This window comes from Carcharodon carcharias, chromosome 20 (genome assembly GCF_017639515.1).
Source record: "Carcharodon carcharias isolate sCarCar2 chromosome 20, sCarCar2.pri, whole genome shotgun sequence".
Lineage (NCBI taxonomy): Eukaryota > Metazoa > Chordata > Chondrichthyes > Lamniformes > Lamnidae > Carcharodon > Carcharodon carcharias.
This window is the reverse complement of record NC_054486.1, coordinates 9940381-9962925: the sequence shown is the minus strand read 5'-3', so window position 1 is coordinate 9962925 and position 22545 is coordinate 9940381. Positions and strand designations below refer to the sequence as shown.

The 22545-nt window shown below is 39.5% G+C and overlaps 1 protein-coding gene across 1 annotated transcript in view; it reads right to left on the bottom strand.

Annotated features, from left to right (window-relative positions):
- Nucleotides 1-18077: 18077 nt before the first annotated feature.
- The window catches only part of LOC121292204 (rho GTPase-activating protein 11A-like), a 90938-nt gene continuing 86470 nt past the window's right edge, over nt 18078-22545 (bottom strand). The window contains exons 12-13 of the mRNA XM_041213884.1: nt 22204-22351; nt 18078-20808 (exon numbers count right to left, since the gene is read on the bottom strand). Of these exons, the coding sequence (XP_041069818.1) occupies nt 19082-20808; nt 22204-22351 (1875 nt within the window). The 3' untranslated portion in view covers nt 18078-19081. The remainder of the gene's footprint in view (nt 20809-22203; nt 22352-22545) is intronic.

Sequence of the window (22545 nt, the reverse complement as noted above, 5' to 3'; positions counted from 1 at the left end):
CTCACAGAGCTCCCCCAGGAAGCAAGGCTTCTGGCCCAACCGCTGTTGCTCGAGCTGATTAGAAATTTTCTATGGGTTTTGGAAATGTTTTGGAAGGAGTCGGTTGAGGAACAACAGAGCACGCTGCTGCTAAGCTACCAGCACTATTACGTTTATAAAAGCAAAATATCGCGGAAGCTGGGACTCTGAAACAAAAACAGAAAATGCTGGAAAAACTCAGTAGGCCTGGCAGCATCTGTGGAGAGGGAAAAGCAGGGCTAACGTTTCGAGTCCGTATGACTCTTCTTCAGAGTATTATGTTTATGTCTGAGAGGCAGCAATCTGAAAACTGGCGAGAATCCAGGAAACGTAACGGGACCCGAGAGTTGTAATAGCCCCAATTTTGCTGGAGCAGGGCATCTCATGGTGAGGAGCATGAACTGGAATTTTGACCTCATCCTTCAGATCATAATTTTTGTCACAAATTTTTGGAAGTGCAAGTTGATAACGAAGCCTCTAGGGCCAGTGAAATTTAAGGATAAAGAACCAGGGGAATGATGGAGAAGGAAATAGGGTAAAGTAGAATAAAAGTAGAAGCAGGAAGAGAAATATTGTAAGGGAAGAAAGATTGGATTGAGAGGAAAAAAAAGAGACAGGAAAGAAAATTAAAGAAAAATGAAACATTTTTAAAAATTTCTTGGAACAATTTACTACCTGCAGGCATGAAACTCCAGAGTTTTAATTACTCACTTTCTGGGCCTCTGGTTAGGAACAGGGTCTGTACAACATGAAATGCCAGCTCTAATGGCTGCAACAAGATCCTTTCTTTCTTATGGTGTAGCTCTTTTGAGTACAAACCTGTTTCCATCTGTTTCAGATGAAGTTACATTGTTCCATAGTTTGCCATTGTGAGATTTGAACTCTTGATCTTAGGGTTACAAACCCAGTACCATAACCACTTGGCTATTTAGGCCAAGCTTAATGCAGTAACTTCTTGTCAATCGTGGGGTGGTTAACGATGAGTTGTTGTTTTCACAAGGTTAATGGTGAAGCTAACATCCAACAATTTGTGATCATTTGTAACTCTTGTTGTATCTAATCCTTGCCACAAATTGCCATTGTTTCTCTGGGCCATGATAATTAACTGCTCACTGTTTTTAGCAATGGTAATGGTAGAGGACTGTGAAAGCCCCCAGGGCATGTTGTGCAATCTTGTAACTCACTTACTACAAAATTTCCTCTTTTGTGTTGGTCAAGACCCTTAGGAAATGGGCTACAATAATGATGCACATTCCGTGAAAAATCTGGGCCGTTTTATTTCACTAATAGACATGATATGCTTACCCTTTCACAATGTACCCTTGGTGCACGGAATTGGCCCATTTTCTTGACTGCAGCATAACGTCACAAATCATTTGGAGTCACACAAAAGAAAGATATCTACCAGGAACTGAGAGGAAATAAATCTTTGCGAATTTGATGCAGCTGCTGGAATAGCAAGTTAGGACACAAAGAGCCAACACAAGGATGTTTGAAAGTAACACTGGCAGTCATACTGTGACAGTATATCTTGCTTGAGACACCAAAGTTTCAAGAAGACTCATAAGATTTATTAAACATTTCTCTGGTAACTTGTTATTTTATATACCAACATGAGAGTATTTGAAGAAGCTCTGAAGGAGAGTCATATGGACTCAAAACGTTAACTCTTTTCTCTCCACAGATGCTGTTGGACCTGCTGAGTTTTTCCAGCATTTCCTGTATTTGTTTGAGAGTATTTGTTACTGTATATAAATACTGCATCAGACACCTGTTTTGTCTGTGACACTTCCAGGATTGTATCTGAAATGGCACACTTGACATAGAAAGCCTGCCTTATACTGTTTCAAACCTCGTACTTATAAAATTGCAACACATCACAATCAAGGTTGGTAACATTTTAATCAAATAGATTCTTCAAATTAGGAATTTCGAGTCCTCACATACCCTTGCTGGAAGCTACATATATTCATACACAGGGACCTGTCCTCTGCAGGCAAAAGGAACCTGTCCAGGCATTGCGCTTTTTTTGAATTATATATGTGTGTGTGGGGCAATAGTTCCCTAGTGCATTCCCCATGGCAACGCCTGAACCAATCAGCATCGACTTGCCAGCCAATCAGCACCCCCTTTTCTCATGCAGAATAAATTGTTGCTTCATTTGAAAGTTTGACATTCTTGCCTCTCTCATGAGTGTGAGATGAAAAGCTTCAGCAACATGTCTCTTTTTTCAGCAATACTCAAGTCCTAGGAATGTGTGAAAACCACAAGTTAGGCAGGAACGGTCAGTAAAGTTTACCAATGAAAGAAAGAAGGAAACTTAATAATTTTTCTCCAAACACTCACTGGAAAATTCTTTTGGATATCATTCTCAATTTTTCCTCTAAACTGAGCACTTAATAAGAGGAGACATAAGAATGGGTGCATTTACAACACAACTATTAACTTCGTTGTACAATACTGTTTTCTGTGTTTGAAATACTTTTACTGTTTTCTTGTGTTTGGGCAGGTTCTCCAACCACCATTATTAACGAATGAGAGGCAAAAGCCACCTGGTTAAGCTCTCAGCATATAGCAACTTGCGGTAATGCTTAAGATTGGCTGCAAGACTCGCCATTGCAAGCCCCCTCATGTTTGCTAATGTATTAATGGAAAATATACTGAGAATCGGGATTTTCTGGTCCCGTCGTGACGGGAACCCGCATCGGGAGATTCAGCCGCCCGGCCAAAAAGTCCATCGGCGGGTCCGGACGATCCCGGCGGCGGGAAGCGGGGGTGGGGGCGGAAAATTCCGCCCTGAGAAACCAGTTTTAGAAAAATGAGAGTTGCAAGATTTTATTTTCTGGTGTAAACATGTACTCACCCGTGCAACAAGCAGGAATTCATCATCTTTCCGAAGGGAATTTCCCTATGTCCAATAGGTTGTTTTATAGCACGTTATGTGTATCGCAAATGAAATTTTAAAGCCATGCAAAATATCAGAGCAGCATCTTTTAATTCTGTAATGCGTGTTTGATGTTTACAATATTTGTTCATATGTAGAGGTAGTGAATTTTGGGAGGAGTGTATCATTATTGTAGGTTGGAAGGAGATTCTGAGTAATAATTTCAGTTTTTAAAAATATTTTACTAAAGGATTCTCTGTAAGTTCATTAAAAACTGTTTCAGAGCTATTTGATAAGGAAAAATGTAATTCTGAAAAACGGGTGTTATTAAACGCCACGTTCCAAACAAATTTGGCAAGAGCTGGTCACACATGTAGTATATGACATCTTATTTACTTATGGAATTATTGACTGTGAGGGAATGTTTGTACCCACCTACAGCCGGCAAGGCAAATGCAACGTATTTATTTTTCATAAATCAATTAAAGGTTTAGAAACCTCATTCCAAGTTATTTTAAAGAGGATGTGCTTCCACTGCAGCTACCCTCCCTCCCCCACAGGATCAAAGGGCGACACCATGGGAGATTGTTCCAGCTCCTCATTTCAATGGTAGAGCGGCTGCTTCTGATTGCTGGCCAATGGTGGACAGGCTTCCAGGATACAAGAAGTCGTTACTAAACTTGCAGAACGGGCACCTAATTAGCAGATTAATTTCAATACACGCACGTGAGATATAACATTTTGGTAGGACGAATACGGAAACGACATTTTGTTTGGGTAATATATCTAAATGGGGCAGGGGGACAGGGATCCGGGGGGTATAGATACATACACAAATTATCAAAAGTAGAAATACAGGTTAATAAAATAATTTGCAAGAAAACAAACAACTGGGATTCATGCCTAGAGGGAAAGAATTGAAAAACAAATAAATTACTTTAAACTTGTGTAGAACCTTGGGTAGACCACCTTAGGTTTCTGTGTACTGTTCTGGTCTCCATATTATAAAATAGAAGCATTGGAGAGGGCACAAAAAAGATTTACTAAGATGACATCAGAACTGAGAGAATATATCTATTGGGAAAGATTGAAACAGCCCAAGGCTCTTTTCTATTTAAAAGACTAGGCTGAGAGGTAACCTATTAGGGATCTTTAAAATTATCAGAGGGTTTGATTGGGTAGAGAAATGTTTCCACTTGTAGGCGAGACCCAAACTAGGGGCCATAAATATAAGACAGCCACCAATAAATCCAATATGGAATTTGGAAGACGCTTTGCTACCCAAAGATTGGTAAGAATGTGGAATGTTGTGGATTAGAAACAGAACCATCATAAACTGTGGACCCCATGAATTTAGCTGTGGGATTTCCATCTGCTCAGACTGGGCACCGCTGTTCCACTGCTAAATAGGAATGATTTATGTCTGGGTGTTTCATGACAGAAAATTGGCAGAACGTGTACCAATTTCTGCCCCAGATATACACTTAAGACTGTAAGGGTGGATAGGGAGCAAATGTTCCCCTTAGTTGAAGGGTCAGTCACGAGGGGGCATAAGCTCAAGGTGAGGGGCAGGAGGTTTAGGGGGGATGTGAGGAAAAACATTTTTACCCAGAGGGTGGTGAGGGTCTGGAATGCGCTGCCTGGGAGGGTGGTGGAGGCGGTTTGCCTCACATCCTTTAAAAAGTACCTGGATGAGCACTTGGCACCGTCATAACATTCAAGGCTATGGGCCAAGTGCTGGTAAATGGGATTAGGTAGGTAGGTCAGGTGTTTCTCACGTGCCGGTGCAGACTCGATGGGCCGAAGGGCCTTTTCTGCACTGTGTGATTCTGTGATTCTATTGTTACAGCTCCGGGTTGGAGCTATGGCCTGAATTTTTCCTGCGTCGGGCAAACTCGGCAGGGGTGGTCGTGGAGCTGACTGCCGCCTGTGATCGGCTTGGCACCGCGATTTCACGCGGGTGTGCCAATTAAGGCCCGCCCAGTGTGGATCATGAGCAGTCGTGCTGAGCGCTACCTGTGCAGTTGGGGGACGGAGGGAGAGTTGGGTCCAGTGAAGCACTCAAAAGAGCACTTCAACCTTCCTGAGGCACGGAGCTGCCTCAGGGAGACCGAAGCGCTTTTTAAACAAATTTATTAAAAACATTAAAAATTTAAAGAAACATGTCCCCTTTGATGGGACATGTTTTTATTTTTCAAAAAAAGTTTTTATCCAATTTGTAACAGCTTTAGGGAACCTCATCCCCGCTCGTGGATGAGGTTTACTAAAAAATGTAAAGGCCGCTTGGCCTTTTCACCTGCCTGCCTACCGATAGCTTGGACGGGCAGCGTACATTTCAAGTTAATGAGGTAGCTAATGACCTTAATAGGCCTTTAAATTATTGGCAGGCGTGCAGCCAACTCCAGCGCTCGCCCGCCCAATGAAGCATCGTGAGATGGTGTCGCACGCCCAACATCATCACGGGTCATTTTACATTCCAGCGTGTCAGGCCCGCCCCTACATGCCTACTATAAAACCCTGGCCCATCTTAAAGCTAGATATTAGGTAGCATGGCACACACTTAAATGTAACAGACTCAGACTGCTTGTAGGAGTAACCTGAGCCATTGTCCCCAAGAGAATACTTAACTTGAAATTTGCAACATAAATCTTCAATTCCATTGTGCTATTGCACGCCAGTATAATTATTGCAGGGAATTTTTTTTTAAGTAAATGAGTTATGCAGAAATAAATGGGGAATTATGTAGAGAATCAATGTTCCACTGTCTGAATGTGCCAATGTATTCATCAAATTAATGGTCATGACAACCAATATCTGAAGCTTTATAACCAACCTGCTCTTTTCTGGCATGAATCTTCCTTGTGGGTAGTTAGGAGGCATGGATTTTTGTTTTTTTTTTATTATTACAACAGACTCAGATGAGAAACGCTTATAAAAACCTGGTATTTCAAATACATTGCACAATCTGAATGTTTTAAAAATCTGGTCCACACTTAACAACAAAGGATTTATCAATTTATATTTCTAGCTGTTAATGTGCTTTTAACCACTCAAATATCTCATTTTTCAATTGTTTGTTGCTACAGTTCAATCATTAATGTAAAACTCTGTTCAGTTCCTGTTAGGTAATGTGCTATTTTACATATTCGCTATAACATTAGTGAGCAAGGTTTTTTTTTAATCACAATTATATAGATCACAATTAGATCACAGTAAATTATATTACACAAAGACGCACAAGCTTTAAGCTGCAATTATGGCACAATTTACGTGGCAGTCTTTCTAGGTTCACTTTGGGGTTGGTCAAAACTAGGTTCAAATTTTCCATGGAACGAGTTTCTGATTATAATAGTCCAATAGTAAAAGCTAAAGAATGTTAAAAATTTTAAAATTGCTGTTCATTTGTATTGTGGGAGCAGCAAGTTGCATGCATTGTACTCCACTATAATTGAAACTTTCTAAATGTTCCCATTTCCTAAATTTGCACAAAAGCCAACTTGGTGTTAAACTGAACCAGGAAACAAATGACATTGTTTTGAAAAATGCTGGTCTCAAATATTCAGCTCTCCTCTGAACAATGAATTTCTTGGAAGTGTGTAATAGCAGAAAAGAACTGCTGGGTGTAATGTAATCCAGGTGATGGGGGGAGAGGTTTGTTGGGGCGGGTGGGGGTGGGTGGGGGTGGGTGGGGTGGGGGGGTGGTGGGGGGGCGGTGCGGGTGGCGCTGTCCTGCTTGCTGGAGAGCTGGTGAGAGCCCCAGGTCACCTCCCAGGAGCTTCACTGGCCAGTGGTGGGCCTTTTCTGGGATCAAGGACCTGGGGTGGAAATCCAGCCCCCAAGAGCTGCTGGTCATTCAGAGGCCAGTCATTCATTGTCCATTTAAGGGCCTCAGTTGGTGTTGGGGCAGAAAGGCCTCCCATGCGCCTTCCCAACCCAGACTTAATTGGGTCAGAGGTGGGCAGGTGGCGAGGTTTTCACCTGCCACCCTCCCACTTGATCAAATGCCCCTTACCTCCAAACTCACCTCAGCAGTGGGCATCAAATTCTGCCTGTTGTTTCTCTTCCTTTCTGGACTGAAGTCTCTTTAAAATAAACAGGTCTTAATTAAGATGATTAAAAGAACTGCAGATTGATTTTAACTGATGGACGTTCACATCTCAATGGTAAAAGTTCAATTTCAATAAGTTTTTATAAGGCAACAGTGCTAACTTCACCAACCATCTTAATAACTTAGTCAGTTGCAAACTTGTAATTTGATAATGTATATCACAAGTAAGAGAAATAACACAGCTCAATAGTAGATACCTAATTTGTTAAATTAAATAACTTGTATGGTGTATCAAAATATTAATAATGAGTGTTGTTAATGTTTGTCTTGATATGATAAAGTTTGTTTACATCTGATAATATTTAAATAACTTCTAGTTTTAATATTTTGCTGGCATCCTGTCATACAGTTATATACTTCAACCAGTAGACTCAAATCACAGTTGTTGCCTCCTGGTGGCTTTTAATTCAATTGCAAGGGCTGATAATGGCAAACTAGATTTCTATGATAAATGTTTTTACATAGCTTTTTGAGTTCTCCAGTTAGCTTCATCAAAGGGGCATCAGATAGCACCATATTGATCATTCTAGCTGTTTACTTGAAGGAAAAGAAATAATAGTATTGGTCCAAGAGAGAAAGAAAATAACTGGATGGCTCAAAAGGCAATGTAAAGATATATATTAGAGAGATCTGGTTTTCTTGGGTATTAGTCCTTGCAATCAAATTAAAATCCACAAGGGGGCAGCAACTGTGACTATAGTCCTGGTTTGTGACAGCATGGAAAGAAATAAAACTATGAATAAAGCTTCCTTTTGGCGACATCTTTCTATCATTTGTCACTACTAGCTATTTTCTGCATATATTTTCTCTCCACGGAAACTGTTAGTAGAACCAAAAGAAATTGACACAGAGGAGGATATAATTCGGCTCATTCTCTCTACGTTGGTTTTCTGAAAAAGATATTTCCTTAGCTCTATTTCTTTGACCTTTCCCTACACCCTTTTATCCATGTCCTGTTTATTGATTCTGGTTCCTAAGGCGCTCTGTGTAAAAAAAAACTAACTTGTATTTTAGGTGGTTATCTCTTTTATTATATCTGTATTTATATTTATATTTATATTTGCATATTATCTTTATATTTGTATTTATATCTGTAAACTCGCCAAGCAGTGGAAATGGATTTTCCCATGTTTACTTTCTCAAACCCGCTCATAGCTTTGGGCACCTCCTCTGAACCTTCTCTACTCTGGTAAAAAAGAGTTCCAGTCTCTTTATCTTCTCCTCGTAGCGAAAGCCCCTCATACTGGGCATTATAATGATAAATCTTTTCTGTGTCCTCTTGGCATCTTCCTAAATTCAGGCACCTAAAACAGGACACGATATTCTAACTGCAGACTAACCAATGGTTTCTGCAATTCCGGTGTACTCCTTTGATCTACGATGGTATAAGTAACGTCGAGGGCTGCAGAACCTTTAGCTTTTTCAATTTGTCTTCCCATTTTTAAGGGTTTATGCATATGAACTCCTAAGCCTCGATGCCTGTCTGGTCCTTTTGAAGTTTTACCACTCACTGCAAATTTCCTCATTCTTTCTCCAGCAGCGTTTTACTTCATATTTCTAAATTTCATCTAGCGTCCATCAGTCCAATGTGTTAACCTGTCTTACAGCTTTCCTCATAGCTAGCTCACCATGCTCCTTATTTGCGGTCATTTGTAAATGTTTCAAAATAGGGCCCCATCTCCCTGAACTCAGTTCATTGGTCATTCTGTTTATTTGTTTATGTTATAAAAGCGATAGTCTCAAAGCTGACATTTAGTGAACGACACCTATTGCCGAAATAGCTCAGCCTGTAAAAACCCCGGTTAACCACTGCTTTATTTGCTGTACATTAACAGACTTCTTATCCATGCTGCCACATTCTCTTTAGGAACATGTGTTAATTTTATCAACAAAACTCCTACTCAGCACCTTATCAAATATCTTTTACATATACAGAAAATCTACTGCATTTCTTTTATCAAAGAGTTATGGTAAGTTTGTGGCAAATCACATTTCTATGCTGTTTGTCCTTAATTGATCCATGCCTCTCTAGGTGAGTACTCATTTTATCTTGACATATGGCATTTAGAAGCGTACCTATTACTGACAACAGGCTGACTATTCTATGGTAACCTGGCTTATTCTTTTCTCCCTCCTTGAACAGAGGTGTTACCTTGACAGCCCTCCATTTCTCTGTCATGACTTCTATAACCAGCAATATTTGAAAGATTAAATCAAAGCTTCTGCTACTTCCTCTCTGCCTCCATCAGCATTCTAGGACAAATGCTGTCAAAGCCAAATGTCTTTACTAATTTGAGGTTCACCAACCATTTCCTTCCCTAAGTATGTGTTTCGTATGTTGATCACACAGCCTATCTTACCTCGAGTAGCTCTGCTCTGACTCAGATAGGTAGCTCAAAAAGCTTTATTTACACTTTATACATGATGAGCTACTGGGTAGGCACATCTCTCCTGAGTACAGACCATTCTATCTGCTCCACAGTCACTAGCACAGGATTGTTGTTGTCACTGTTACATCATGATATACATCACTAACTCATTAGCATAATTATTCTAGTAACTCATTATACTACCATGTCGTCTAATGTATCCTTGTAAGTATCCTATCTAATTGCTTCAACTCCTTCATTTACATTTATGAAAGCTGAGATCAAGTAAACTGCTATTTCTTCTCCAGCATGCATTTTTCTTCTCTCTAATTGATCCTATCTTCTCTGGACTTGTTGGGCCAAATGAGCTGTTGCTGTGCTGTTTCTGCCATGTAATACCAAGGGCCTGATTTTAACTGTGTGCAAGAGGGTCGGTTTTGACTGAGCTAAAACCTCACCCCATGTAGTGCTAGCCACCTTTGCAACTCTGCCTGGTCAATTTGGTGTCAAACTCTTGATGCATTTGCACTGAAGATTCACATTTAGATCTGAACTGACACTGGTAAAACATTTCATTAGGTACCAGGAAGGAGCAAATTTCATTTCGTTAATCTTGCATGGATTTAAAATGATTTCTGAAAAAGACTGTTGTAATTCACAATGCCAGTTAATCACCAATATTGATATTATTGGAAAAGTGAAGGAACTAATCATGTACTTGGACTGTTTCCTTGCCCCTTCGAAGTATAGGACCACACTGGGGAACTCATTGATGACTATTGAATGGCTGCCAGCAAGTCTCTGAGACAAAGCATTTGCAGGGCTGATGAAAATCATGAACAGGAAAGCACATGTTCCAATTTGATGTTGATGATAGGGAAAACTTCATATAATCTTAGGAGCCTGAAAGGAACCAAAAAATGTAATATCCTCTTTGATATAGCTGATTGAAATAACATCTGAAAAATGGAATGAAGGGCAGCTTAGGAGAACCTCACTAGATAATTGGTGAAAGCATGGAGGGAATCTTGATTCCCCTCTCCGCAGCATCCACCTCACCCACCCACACTCACCTCCCCCCACCCCCGCCACCCCCACTGCCCTCGACCACTGTGGCATGTTTAGAGGTGTTGCAGTGAAGTAAGCCATCCTGGAGAGGTGGGTTGTGCTTATATTACATTAATGAGGTTCCCTTCCTCATATGTTGTTATTATTTAATGCTTAACGACAGGTTTCTTAGAACTTAGCAGCTGGAGGAAGGTGGGAGCAGCTGGATCCAAGTACTTCTGCCAGCACTGCTTGTCAGCTGTGGGGACAGAGGAGGAAGGAGGAGGGGGGAGGGAGGAGTGGGGAGGAGGAAAGCTTCTCAGCCCTTCAAACAGCTTCTTTAATCGGCCTGTTGTTGTCTGTCAGCCAGTTTGCATTCCTGCAGCCCTGCTGAGATGGTATTGTCCGAAGCTGGACCTTCTAGGCCCAAAGCTGCTCAAGGTCATCCTTCAAAGCCATCTGCAGTATCCTTCACTGAAAGCCAGCAGCCATGCAAGAGTAGCACCTCCTAGGAGTGCCAAACCACATAGAGACACATGGAACATAAGCACTAAGGGAATACACAAGGATGATTAGTTAATTTTTGTATGTAATTGATCAATTTTGATTGGAATGTGTATTTTGCGCTGACTTTTATTTTTGCATTGTGGACCAAGAGGACGATGTGATAGTGACAAAGAGAATGTATGCAGTGCGGGGTTGTTGATGAATGGGAATTGGGGTTGAGATTACCAGCATTGAATTAGTTGTTCACATACAACCCGGGCAAAAAGGGGTGCTCTTGCGCTTTCCTTTCCCTTTCCTCTCATTGTCATAAATGTGCATGGCCACTGTGAACCATGCCTAGCCCAGTTTCTTCCCTTGTGTCTTTTGTATTTACTGTTTGCTTCAAAGTGCTTGATTCTAAATGTACAAATTTTTTGAGCATGATCAGAATTCAGAATCTAATTGAACCGTCACCATGGTTTTTTTCCTTCATTGCACTGAACCCTTTGCCGCGATGAAACATCCCGAGGCATCACTGAAAGAGCAGAGGAGTTCTCCTGGGGTCCTGACCGACCTGTCAACCAATAATCACAAAAGAGATTATCTGGTTACGACTTCATTGCTGCTTGTGGGACCTTGCTGGATGCAATTTGATTACCACATTTCCTTACGTTACAACACAGATTATACTTCAAAAAGGCTTTAAAGCCTGTGGGGTACCATGAGGTCATGAAAGTCCCTATAAACATGCTTTCTTCTTCTTAAATAACATCAGAGTCTCTGAAAGCCATTTTTTTGATATGACAACATTTTCAGGAGAGAACTGACAGACCATAAATCATATTTTAGTGGAAGTACCATACTGTGTAACAATGTTCTGTGATACAGGAGAATGAAGTGATCTTGTATCAAGGGATTCCCACACAGGCAGTCCTTGACTTTATGACGTCCAAGTTATGACGAATGGCACTTACGACGTTTATAAATTAACACCCTGTTTTGACTTTCCCATGTCAGTTTTGACTTTACGACGCTATGCCAGCGAATAAGTTCAAAATTCCGTACGCGCGCAGCAACGCTCTGCGCTGCCCATCTCCCTGACCCAAGATGTTCAGTTGCTGTTCCGATGCCATTAGTACTATATTTTGATATGTATTTTTCAGCTTATTGTGATTTTTTATGTCAACATGATTGCTATTTGCAGCATAAATACTTTAATCTTGCTATATTACTCGTCTATAATTGATTGAGTACAAAATTCTGGGTTATTTTGGTGAAGATAGGCTATTGGGCCTTGGTTTAGGAACCAATCCCCCACTTACAACATTGTTCCTATGGGAACATCGGTTCTGAGTTACGATGTTTTGACTTAAGACACGGTTTTCGGGAATCAATTGTGTCATTAAGTCTGAGGGCTGCCTGTACAGTGATTTGGGAACTGGGGACAAATAGCGATGAGTTTCACTTTTGCACCTTGTAATGACCTGTGCAAGGAATGTAACCATAATGAGTGTACGAACCATGAATTGAATCAAGATTTCCTTTTTTCAAAATAAATCTGTTGGATTGAAGGTTCCACATTTAACATTTTAAAAAATTCTTTGATGCGGTGTGGACATCCCTGACAAAGCCAACATTTGTTGCACACCCCTAACTGCCCTTGAACTGAGTGACTTGCTCGGCCATTTCATAAGACAGTACAACCAAATTTCAGTGGATCTGAGCTCCCATGGAGGCTGGCTTTCTGTTGAATATACCTTCACAATATAAATTACATTCAACAAGACATTGTGGTTTTATAGATCGTGATGTCTCTGCATTGCCTTCAAAAAGCTCCGGGACTGCTGAAACTCCTGCATGCAGAAGATCAGGAGCAAATATTTGCTGCAGACCCCTTGTATGATAGATGGAAACAGACTAAAATGCAAACATGACTACCAAGCATCCATGGCCAAAAAACAAAGGAAACCTTTAGTTGAAAACTCTGGTAATGGTAAAAGATCAACCACATTTTTGGAAAAAACCTTTAATATGAAGGGTGCCCAAGAGTTATCTATCTTTGGAGTCTTTATGCATGCAAAATAGTCTTTGGAGTAGTATTTCAGTTGTGTTGTGTTTGAGGAGATCTTACTTCTGCCTTGGGTGCTGCTATCTCAGTGACTTTTAGAGACTAGAAAACTCGTGGATGAACTCTTCTCAAAGAAGATAAGGGAAAATTACTAAAATAGAAGAACAGTATCTACCAATGTGGTATTTACAAATATCCATATCTCTGGTATTAGGATTGGTGAAGGGAGAGATGGAACAAAGAGCAATTTTGAAAAAATGCTCAAAAGTTTGGTAGATGCAATTTTTCATCAGGATGTCCAAAAAAAAATCAAAACCTTTTGGCAACAAATGGTACCTGAATGCCTAAGCTGTAATATGCATTTGTAAAAAGTCTGAATCAGATTACAACGCAGAAGGAACCGTTTGCCACTATGGCAATTTAGGAGAAAATATATAGCCATCAGAATTAATCTGGGCAATGACACTTGACAGATGGTATGCCCCCTATACATAGTGCCTAACATATAATTCCTTTGCAGTTAATGGAACTGAATATTGGTGCTGTGTAGAATGGGCAGTCAATCGAGACAAATCTCTACCCTGTAAGCTCTACTTCTCAAATTATTTTTATAGCTAAAAGTGCTCAAAATTGGACTGTCTCAGGAGAGTACCTAATACTTGCACTGAACTTGGACAGCACAGTTGGCATACTTTTTAAAAAATGAACAAAATAGCAAACATATGTTTTTGCATTCAAGTATTATTGAAACAATATAAAACTTTAATAACCCTTTCCTCCTCATGCGCTATTGCCTAACTTCGCCCTGCAACTTTCCAAATGGGATGCATCAGTAATAACCTCCTCTACAAAGTGGGGCATTCACATCAGGGATAATCGGAACCACAATTTAAGCATATACCATCTGCAACAGAGAGACCAGAAAATAAATTATGGGCAGGGTATTGAGGTCGGCGAGTTTGTGTGGGGGGGGGTGGAAGGTAGGGGCGGGCCCCACTTGCCGACCTGTAAAATGAAGCAGCATGATGTCAGGTGGAACTCCCGACATCACCCCATGTCATTTCAATTTTCAGGTCGGCGGGGGAAGTAGCCGAATCAGTTGTGCGCCCGCCGACCTGTCAACAGCCTATTGAGGCCATTTAAAAAGTTTAAGCACCTGCCCATCCAATCTTAAGGTTGGCGGGCAGGCCAGGAGCCCTGGCGGGCTTCAGAAAAAACATGAAACCTCATGAGGTTTCTAAATATTTAATAAAAGTTTAATTAAAAGTGATTGACATGTCCTAACTCGTCACAGTGTCACATAAGGGGACATGTCAGGGAAATTTTATTTTTCTACATTTAACATTTTTGAATTTGGCGCCGATCTCCCTGAGGCTGCACTTAGCCTCAAGGAGATCAGTGCGCTCTTTCGTATAGTTACTGTTGTAACAGAAGAAAAATAAGAGCCATTTTGCAGGCAAGGTCCCACAAACACCACTGTTAAATGTTACGATCCCCATAGAGACTGATAACTTTTGGAAAGAAATTTGAATTCTCAGTGATCAACTCAAATTAATTGCACGAGATTTCAAGCTTTAAGACTTACACTGTAACAAATAAACTAAAAGCAGCATTGTCTAGATACTATTATACTTAGGGTGTCTTATATAGCAAATTATGCTTACAGGAATTTATATTCTAAACTACAGAAACATTCCCTTGTTAATGCTTTAATGTGCCTGAAAAACCTCCATCCACAGTTAGACTTTACTCTGTCCCTTAAGTAGACACACTATTCTCCTGGAACTCGTCCAAAATGATTCTCAGCTCCTGAGGGCTTGCTTCCTTTCTTTCCCTTTTCCAGTTGGATAACTTCTAATCCCTGAACAAGCTTTTACCATTAGGGTTACCTAAGCTCCCTCTAGCCAAAGCTAGACAAATCTTTCAGTCTTGTTTAAATTCTCATGAATTTAGTCTCTTCAGTCTGAGCATAAACTCCCACCCATATTCTTGAGTGGTAAACCATAGACAATTGCTGCCTCTAACTCCAGTCTTTCTCTTGGATTTTGGCAGGCTGATCCATCTATGAGGTTCAGTGATATTTTAAGAAAGCATCCTGTAAGTCAATCCTACAATGGCTTCATATGGACTCTTCCCTCCTCAAAGCCGATCTCCATGGCAACATAAATCACATGGGCCTTGTATCCAGGTAGAAAGGCTGATTAGTTAACCTTTAGACCCCAACTCTATTCTAACATGGGATTAATTAAACAGTTTAAAGTATAACTGTTTACAACCTAATAGTCTAAACAGCTCCTGGGACTTTGGAGGCCAACAGTCTATGCACTGTAATCACAGCTGCTTTTGCCATTGTTTACAGGTATGAATATCTTGTATCTACTTTCCAGATAAACAACCTGGACAACCCCCTCCCCCCACCAACCCCATCCCTTTTAATCTTTGACACCCAATCAACCCAGGTTTGCTGTCAGTAGAATTCACAACTGGCCACAGGACCCCTCTTCATTCCTCCATTTTACACTAAATTAAAGACACAGCCATGAGGTATAATCTTGTGAACTCTCGCATTTGGAATATTAATGATCAAGTAATCTGTTTCTCAGTCATGTTGGTTGAGGTACAATTATTGACCAGGACACTGGGAAGAAGCCCTGCTCTTCAAACAGTGCTATGGGATCTTTTACAATCACTGGAGGGCAAACAGTTTAACACCTCATCCTGAGGGTGGCATCTCAGATCATGTAGCTTCATTCCCTCAATGCTGCACTTAATTGTAAGCCTAGATTTTGTGCTCAAATATCCGGAGTGAGACTTGAATCTACTAACGTTTGACACAGGGCTACCAACTGGGCTAGATTCAAAGGCAGAGCACAATAGAAAATATTCCACTTAGGGTCCTAAATCTTTGTAATTTGGGAATTTTATGATAGCAATTTAAATGCACATTTTTTACATGTATTGTAGGTAATTATATACATATGATAGGCAGGACCACATCATCAATTGTTAAGTATAGCAAGTCTTAAGCCAGCCATGTGAGGCATCTTCATCAAAAGAATGATTTAGTATATAATTGACCTTATGAACTAGAAAAAAGTGCCTTTCACACCTCATTGTCCCAACATTCTTCACCCCCAAAGAAATACTTGTTAAGTGTTGTCACTGCTTTAATGTAGGAAATACAACAGCCAATGAGACACACCAAGGTCTCACAAACAGCAATATAATAAATAACTAGGCTCATGTTTGTGTGGTGTTGGTCAGGACACTGGGGATAACTCCCCTGTTCTTCTTCAAAATACTGCCATAGAGCTATTATATCCAACCAAGATGGCAGACACCCCAATCATGAAGCCCTCCCTCAGTACTGCACTGGAGCGTCAGCCTATTTAGAAAAGGCCATTTCAAACCATCTACTGATCATGCACACTACAAAGTTTCATCACCAACTTACTTTATCTCCTGTGTTGAATTATAATTTTACTTAAAAAACACTAGCTTTTCTTTTAGCACCTTATTTCTAGCTTGTTTTCTTGTAATTTTTCTCTGGACATTGATCAAGGGAAGGAGATATTCATAAACATTTCTTGTACATTCGTCTTATCATTTCTAAAAGCTTTCCCATCACTGAGATTAAACAGACTGGCATGTTGTTGGGCTTATCCTTAACATTTGCAGTTCTCCAGTCCTTTAGCACCATCCCTTTATCCAAGCAAGCTTGAAATATTGTGGCCAGCTTCTGCAACTTCCACCGCTACTTTCCCTAGTAGCCTTGGATACAGCTCCATATGGTTCTGGTGTCTTAGCAACTAAGTACAACCAGTTTTCTAATACCTCCTCTTTGGGTATTGCTGAAAAAAAACACATCAAAGCTTTTAGTCTTGCACTCATTAGGACATTTGCAAGAATACCAAATGTAAAGGGAACAATTTATACTTTATGAGGAGAGAATGCTGATTGGTTAGCATGCGGACTATGGTAGAAATGGTGCCACGGAAAATGAACTAGTTAACTGATGATTGACGAAATCAAACCAGGCAGGTTGAATCTGATTGGTCAGGGCATTGTCCTGGGGAGTGAACCAAGGAATGGCTGTCACCTATTTTGTTCAGTTGAAACAGGTGCAATGTGTGTACGTGTTCTTTTCTTTAGCAATTTTTAACCCATCTAGTGTCTCAATTACCTGTTTCACAATGATTCAGGTAGCATCTTTTTCCTTAATATGTACAGATGGAAAATTCCCACTTAGTAATTAATTCCTCCATGTAAATTCACTCTTTGGTCCCTAATTGGCCCTACTTTTCTTTTTACTATTTATATGCCTAAAGACGACATTTGGATTCTCTTTTTATACTCTCTTTTTTCATTTCCCCTTTGAATGTTCTATATTCACCCTGGTTCACACTTGTATTATTAACTTAATGTCTTTGTGGGAAAATCATGTAAATATTTGATTTTAAGTGATGGATCTTTAACCTTTTGACTGAAAACTGTGTGTTTACCAAAAGTTGTTCATGTTGGTTTAAAATAATGATTTGTGTAGCTGCAAGGACAGTTTTAACTGATCTGTAACTGATAGCATGTATAAATCACATCATCCCTCGAGAGGGTCAGGATTAACATAATCCCATGAAGGACAAATCATATCACACCAAGGAGACTCAGGCACTGGAAACCATCTAAAAGGAGCGAACCAAAGGCCCTCATCACAGTGAAGGAGACCAAGGGATAACCTGAAAGTGGCATGAAAGACAAAACTATAAAGAAAGAGAAGACCATGTGACAATCCATGGCATGCTCTGCTGTCCATGGTTAAATCCAGAATTAAAGCCTATAAATTACTGCCTAATTTTGTTAGGTTTTATACTTAATAAATCTTTGACTTGTTGCAAGTTGACTTGTCTCACCATCTTTTTTGCCTTGTCAAATTCAAGCCCAAATTCCATATATCTGTCACATGCACCCTTTTCTGTTTCATCTTAAAGCTAACTTTTTTGTCAGCCAGTGAGCTCTGGCTTTGTTTGTCCTACCAATCTAGAGTGTCCTGCAGACCTGTGCTTAAATCAAGTACATTTTAAAAAACAATTGCACTCGAAATAAAAGGGAATATTTTATTTCAAATTCTGTTCCACTGAAGTCAAATGCTGTAAACATATACACGTATGCTCAAAAAAATAAAATTCAGAGTATGTGTGAACAACTTCTTGCTGTTTACATCTATGCTCAAATTAACCGACAATGATTTCAATGGAACAATTACAGTATAAATCAAACCCAATCCAATAGGATTGGTAGCAATAAGTTGAGACAGTCAACTTTACATGTGTATTTCATCATAAAGCACATTAATCTTAATTTATAGAGTACAATTTAAAATATTCCTGTTCATTTTAAATGAATATAAGCTAAAGCACAATATACTGTATTAAATATTACAGTACAATAAACTAAAGGTGCTTAATGGAATTTCTGGAAGAATGAAGAGATTTCAATGTACAGTGAGAAATTTTTTTTAAATAGAATCGTCATGACAAAAATCCAGCCTAGCTAATCAACCTGCTATATACATGCTCGAACAATTTTGGACACTATTGGGAAGGTGAATTTTTACGGTGATTCATTAGGTTAAAATCTTTACATTTAAGTTTCAAAAGGAATTTCAATTCTCCATCATTCCACTATGTTAAATGTTAATAAGCCTTAGAGATTTACTCAGTAGTGAATTTTCAAAAAAAAAAAAAATTTTTTTTTAAAGAAAATAACAAATTTTAGTTACAAGAAAGCTGCCGCCACAAAATACGATAAAATTATTAGTTGTCTAATACCACTCAAAGCAAAGGGCAAAAACTCAGTTATATCATATGCATTATAGCACAGAACAATGAAATACATACTATTAGAAACTCCCAAGTACAAAAATTGTTCAACATTGTACATTGGACAGTAGATACTTATTTTAATTTTTATCAAATTCCAGCATTCCAAGTAATTATAACCTGAATGTCAATGTTGAAGCTAACTTTAGGAGCTCAACTTGTGCAATTAGAGGCATCAAACAGCAGCAATGAAGAATGACAACAAAATTATCTTATCCCACATATTTATAGGTCTATGGCTTTAGCTGTGAGTTTTGCTGATGATATAGGACACTTTGGTGAACCTTTGTAACGATGTTTCTCTTTTTCTGAAACTTTATGCAACATGGAATTACAAATGGATTTTTCTGGAGTTACACAAGACATTTTTTCAATAATTACATTTTGCTCTGGCAGCACACAATCAACTTGATGGATTCTTGGCATTTTCCCATTAGTCAAATCTTCAAAAACTGACTGGTTAATATTCTGATCAAAAGAATTCTTCTGCTGACTAACCAAATGCTCTTGTTTAAAGACAGCGGAATGTTGTATTTGTGCTGCTGGTTTGGTTTTGCGAAATCCTTCAACAGGTAAATTATTTTGGCGTACATCACTCCTATGTTTACTTTGCTTTACATCTTCATTTTGTGTGAATGAAAATGAATTTAGATTAAACGACAGAGTACTTTTATGACTTATTGACTTAACCATTGGAGAGCCAACTGCAATTGTACATGATCTGGTCCTAGTTGCTATTGATTTGTCATTTCCATACAATAATGAATTCATCCTTTTAATAGACTGACGAACTGGGGTGCGTTTGAACTTTAAAGGTGATTTGACAGTTTTGCATTTTGGATTCTGATCATTTAATGAAAGACTATTGAACCACTGAATATGTTCAACCACTTTGTGATGACCACATTCAGTCTTCTTCACAATTTCTTCTGAAACCTTTCTCAAAGGAACATCCAAAGGAAGCATCTTTGAAGGGAATTCCAAAGCTGGAGTTCCATCTGTAGACAGTAAGTTGTCATCCCTCTTATTTAAAGTAGGTTCCAATTCATTTGGTAAGAACATAGGCTGGTGCAATTCAGAGGGATGATGATCATCACTGGTGCCTGCAGAATTTGGCGCAGTTAAATTTTCTACAGGTTTACTATTTTCCTCTTGTCCTTTCAATTCTTTATAATTTGATGGCACCTGATCAGGATATGGCTGTTCTGTGAATGAAAATACTGTAACACACTTAAAGGATTTTTGGGCTTTGTTTAGGTTACTATGATCATCATCTAAAGGTAGAAATTTTTTGTCTTGTAGAACTGCAGCTCCATTTACATCTTGCTGATGCAAATTACTAATGCAATTTAGATTACTGCTCATGCCCTGTGTAGTGTTTATGTCTGTTGAGCAGGAATCTATTTTGGCATTTTGATGCTTAATTTCAGAAACTTGTAGGGATGACAATTCAGAGCAGGAACATTTTTGATCTGATGGATCACCAAGTGAGCTATCAGGTTTCTGAGGGGCAACCACATTTTGAGTCTGCTGGAGAAGCAAGTCACTTTTACACAAATTATTCACAGTGGGTGGTTTATGGTCTTCAATAATTGAACATGTGTTACTTCGCGATTCAGAAAATGCTCTTTTAATTTTCAACATTGTTTCTCCGGTCCCAATGTTTGCATCCTCACTTAAAGAATCACTGCTATTTCTGCTACCATTTTTGTGAGCTGCACACTGTTTCCGGAAATCCCCTGGTATGGTAGGTGGTTTTCTGATGACGAGCGCTGGTTCTGATTGATAACTTCTAGAATTTAGGTAACACTCTAATGGAGTTTCTAAATCGGGATGGCTACAAATTACTTGGGGCTCTGTAGGACTGGCACCATTCCAAGACATTCGATGAGTATCTTTATTGCACGCTGGAGTGAGAAGATTTTCTTCTGATTTACTTATGCGCTTCGAGTCTGAAAGGAAACAAGGGGTGATTATAAAACCCAATTTTAAATTAGATACTCTATCACAAGGAGGAACGTGGAACTAACGGCAAAAAGGACACAACCTAGAAGATGCATCTCACTTATTGTGTAGCCAGGAATCATGAGCTGTTTAAATGGCCTACCTACATACTGGAAACATGGTATCATATTTAGCACAACAATTTTTATTGTTTCAATCTTTGAAAGATAATGAATAATGCTGCACTATTAAGGAGATGAAACTAAGTTAATTATGAGACTAGGAGGGACTTGTTTGGTTCAGCATATTAAATACGCTTCACAATTGACAGAAAATTCACATTTGCAAGCAACAGGATTTCCCCTCTTAAAAGGCTCAATGTTCTCCTAAACCATGAGGAGGCAAGAGGACTGACAGATTATTCAAGTACAAGGTCAGTAGTTTAGCTGTCTGGTAGAAAAAAAAACTATTTTGCTTTTCCCTGCAGAGAGCTACTTGCCATCCATTAAACAGCTTACTGGGTGTAATCTAGAGAGGAGTGGGGGATGAGGCAGCAGTAAACACTCTTGACTCTTTCTGGCCCACAGAGTGCTGGATTAGCATTTGCCTCCTTCCAAGGCTGTCCTCACCCTCCTGCAGCTGCTGGGTTTCCCAAAGCCCAGAAGTAGGTCATGGTTAAACCTGCAAAGCAGGTTAAACTTAAGGCTTCCAGCCTCATTAACATAATTAAAATGCCAACCTACCTCCTGGGTGCACTTCGGCTGTCTGCCCTTCTCCTACCTCACTAAACCCGTGGCAGGTTGAAGCTGGCTTACTGATGCACCCCACAACCGCTCACCCATTTACCGATGTTAAAATTCTCCCTCCTCCTCCCCCCACCTCCAAGTTTAAAACATTAAACTCTTGCAAATCGTGAGTCTGCCACACATGGAGTAAAGTTCTCTCTATCTGTTCCAACCTCAGAATGTTTATTTTTCCAGTATCTCTGACCAAATAGCAATAAAGTTCAAAATATGAAAAATTGTGGACAATTTTGTAATCCAAATTCATACCTACCGGAGTTAAAACTCCCTAAACTCTTTTCACTTAAGATTCTTGTCGAAGAGACTTCCATCTAATTAGTCTGGGCTGAATTGGAACCATCCCAAAAACAAAAGAACAGCTGTACTTAACAACAGCATTGTAGCAATAAAAAGGTCTAATTCAAGGAGCAACAATTTTTCAACCAGGGATAAATAAAACTGCAAAAAATGTAGATCTGGGGCTTTATAGAATAAGGAAACTTAGCTACAACCCTGTGATATTTTCATTTTTGTACTCAGCGCATGGCTTTCTTAAAACCTATAATGCTAGATATGTGGGTTGCATGATGAAAATAAGTGGTGAATTTTGCCAACATTTACCCTTTTTCCCTGTGTGTCTAACAACTGGGGTAAATGGGAGATCTTCCGCTGAGAACCAACTGTAGTTGTGTACATCACGCTGATTTGCAAGTCGCCAGCCAATGTTTTCTGATCCATTTGGAGCTGGGCCTCCAGAGGACAATGTATTCTGTGCAAAATTAAAATATTCATAACATTTAACAAGGAACAATGTACATAACCCAAGGTTAAAACTACTGACTTGTGCACCAGCAAAACTAATTGTAAGTAATTGCTATGAACACAGCAGCAATGGAACATTCTGGGGTACAATAGAATTTTTAGGAAAACTAAAGTATAGTTTGGCCCAGACTTTGCAGCAGT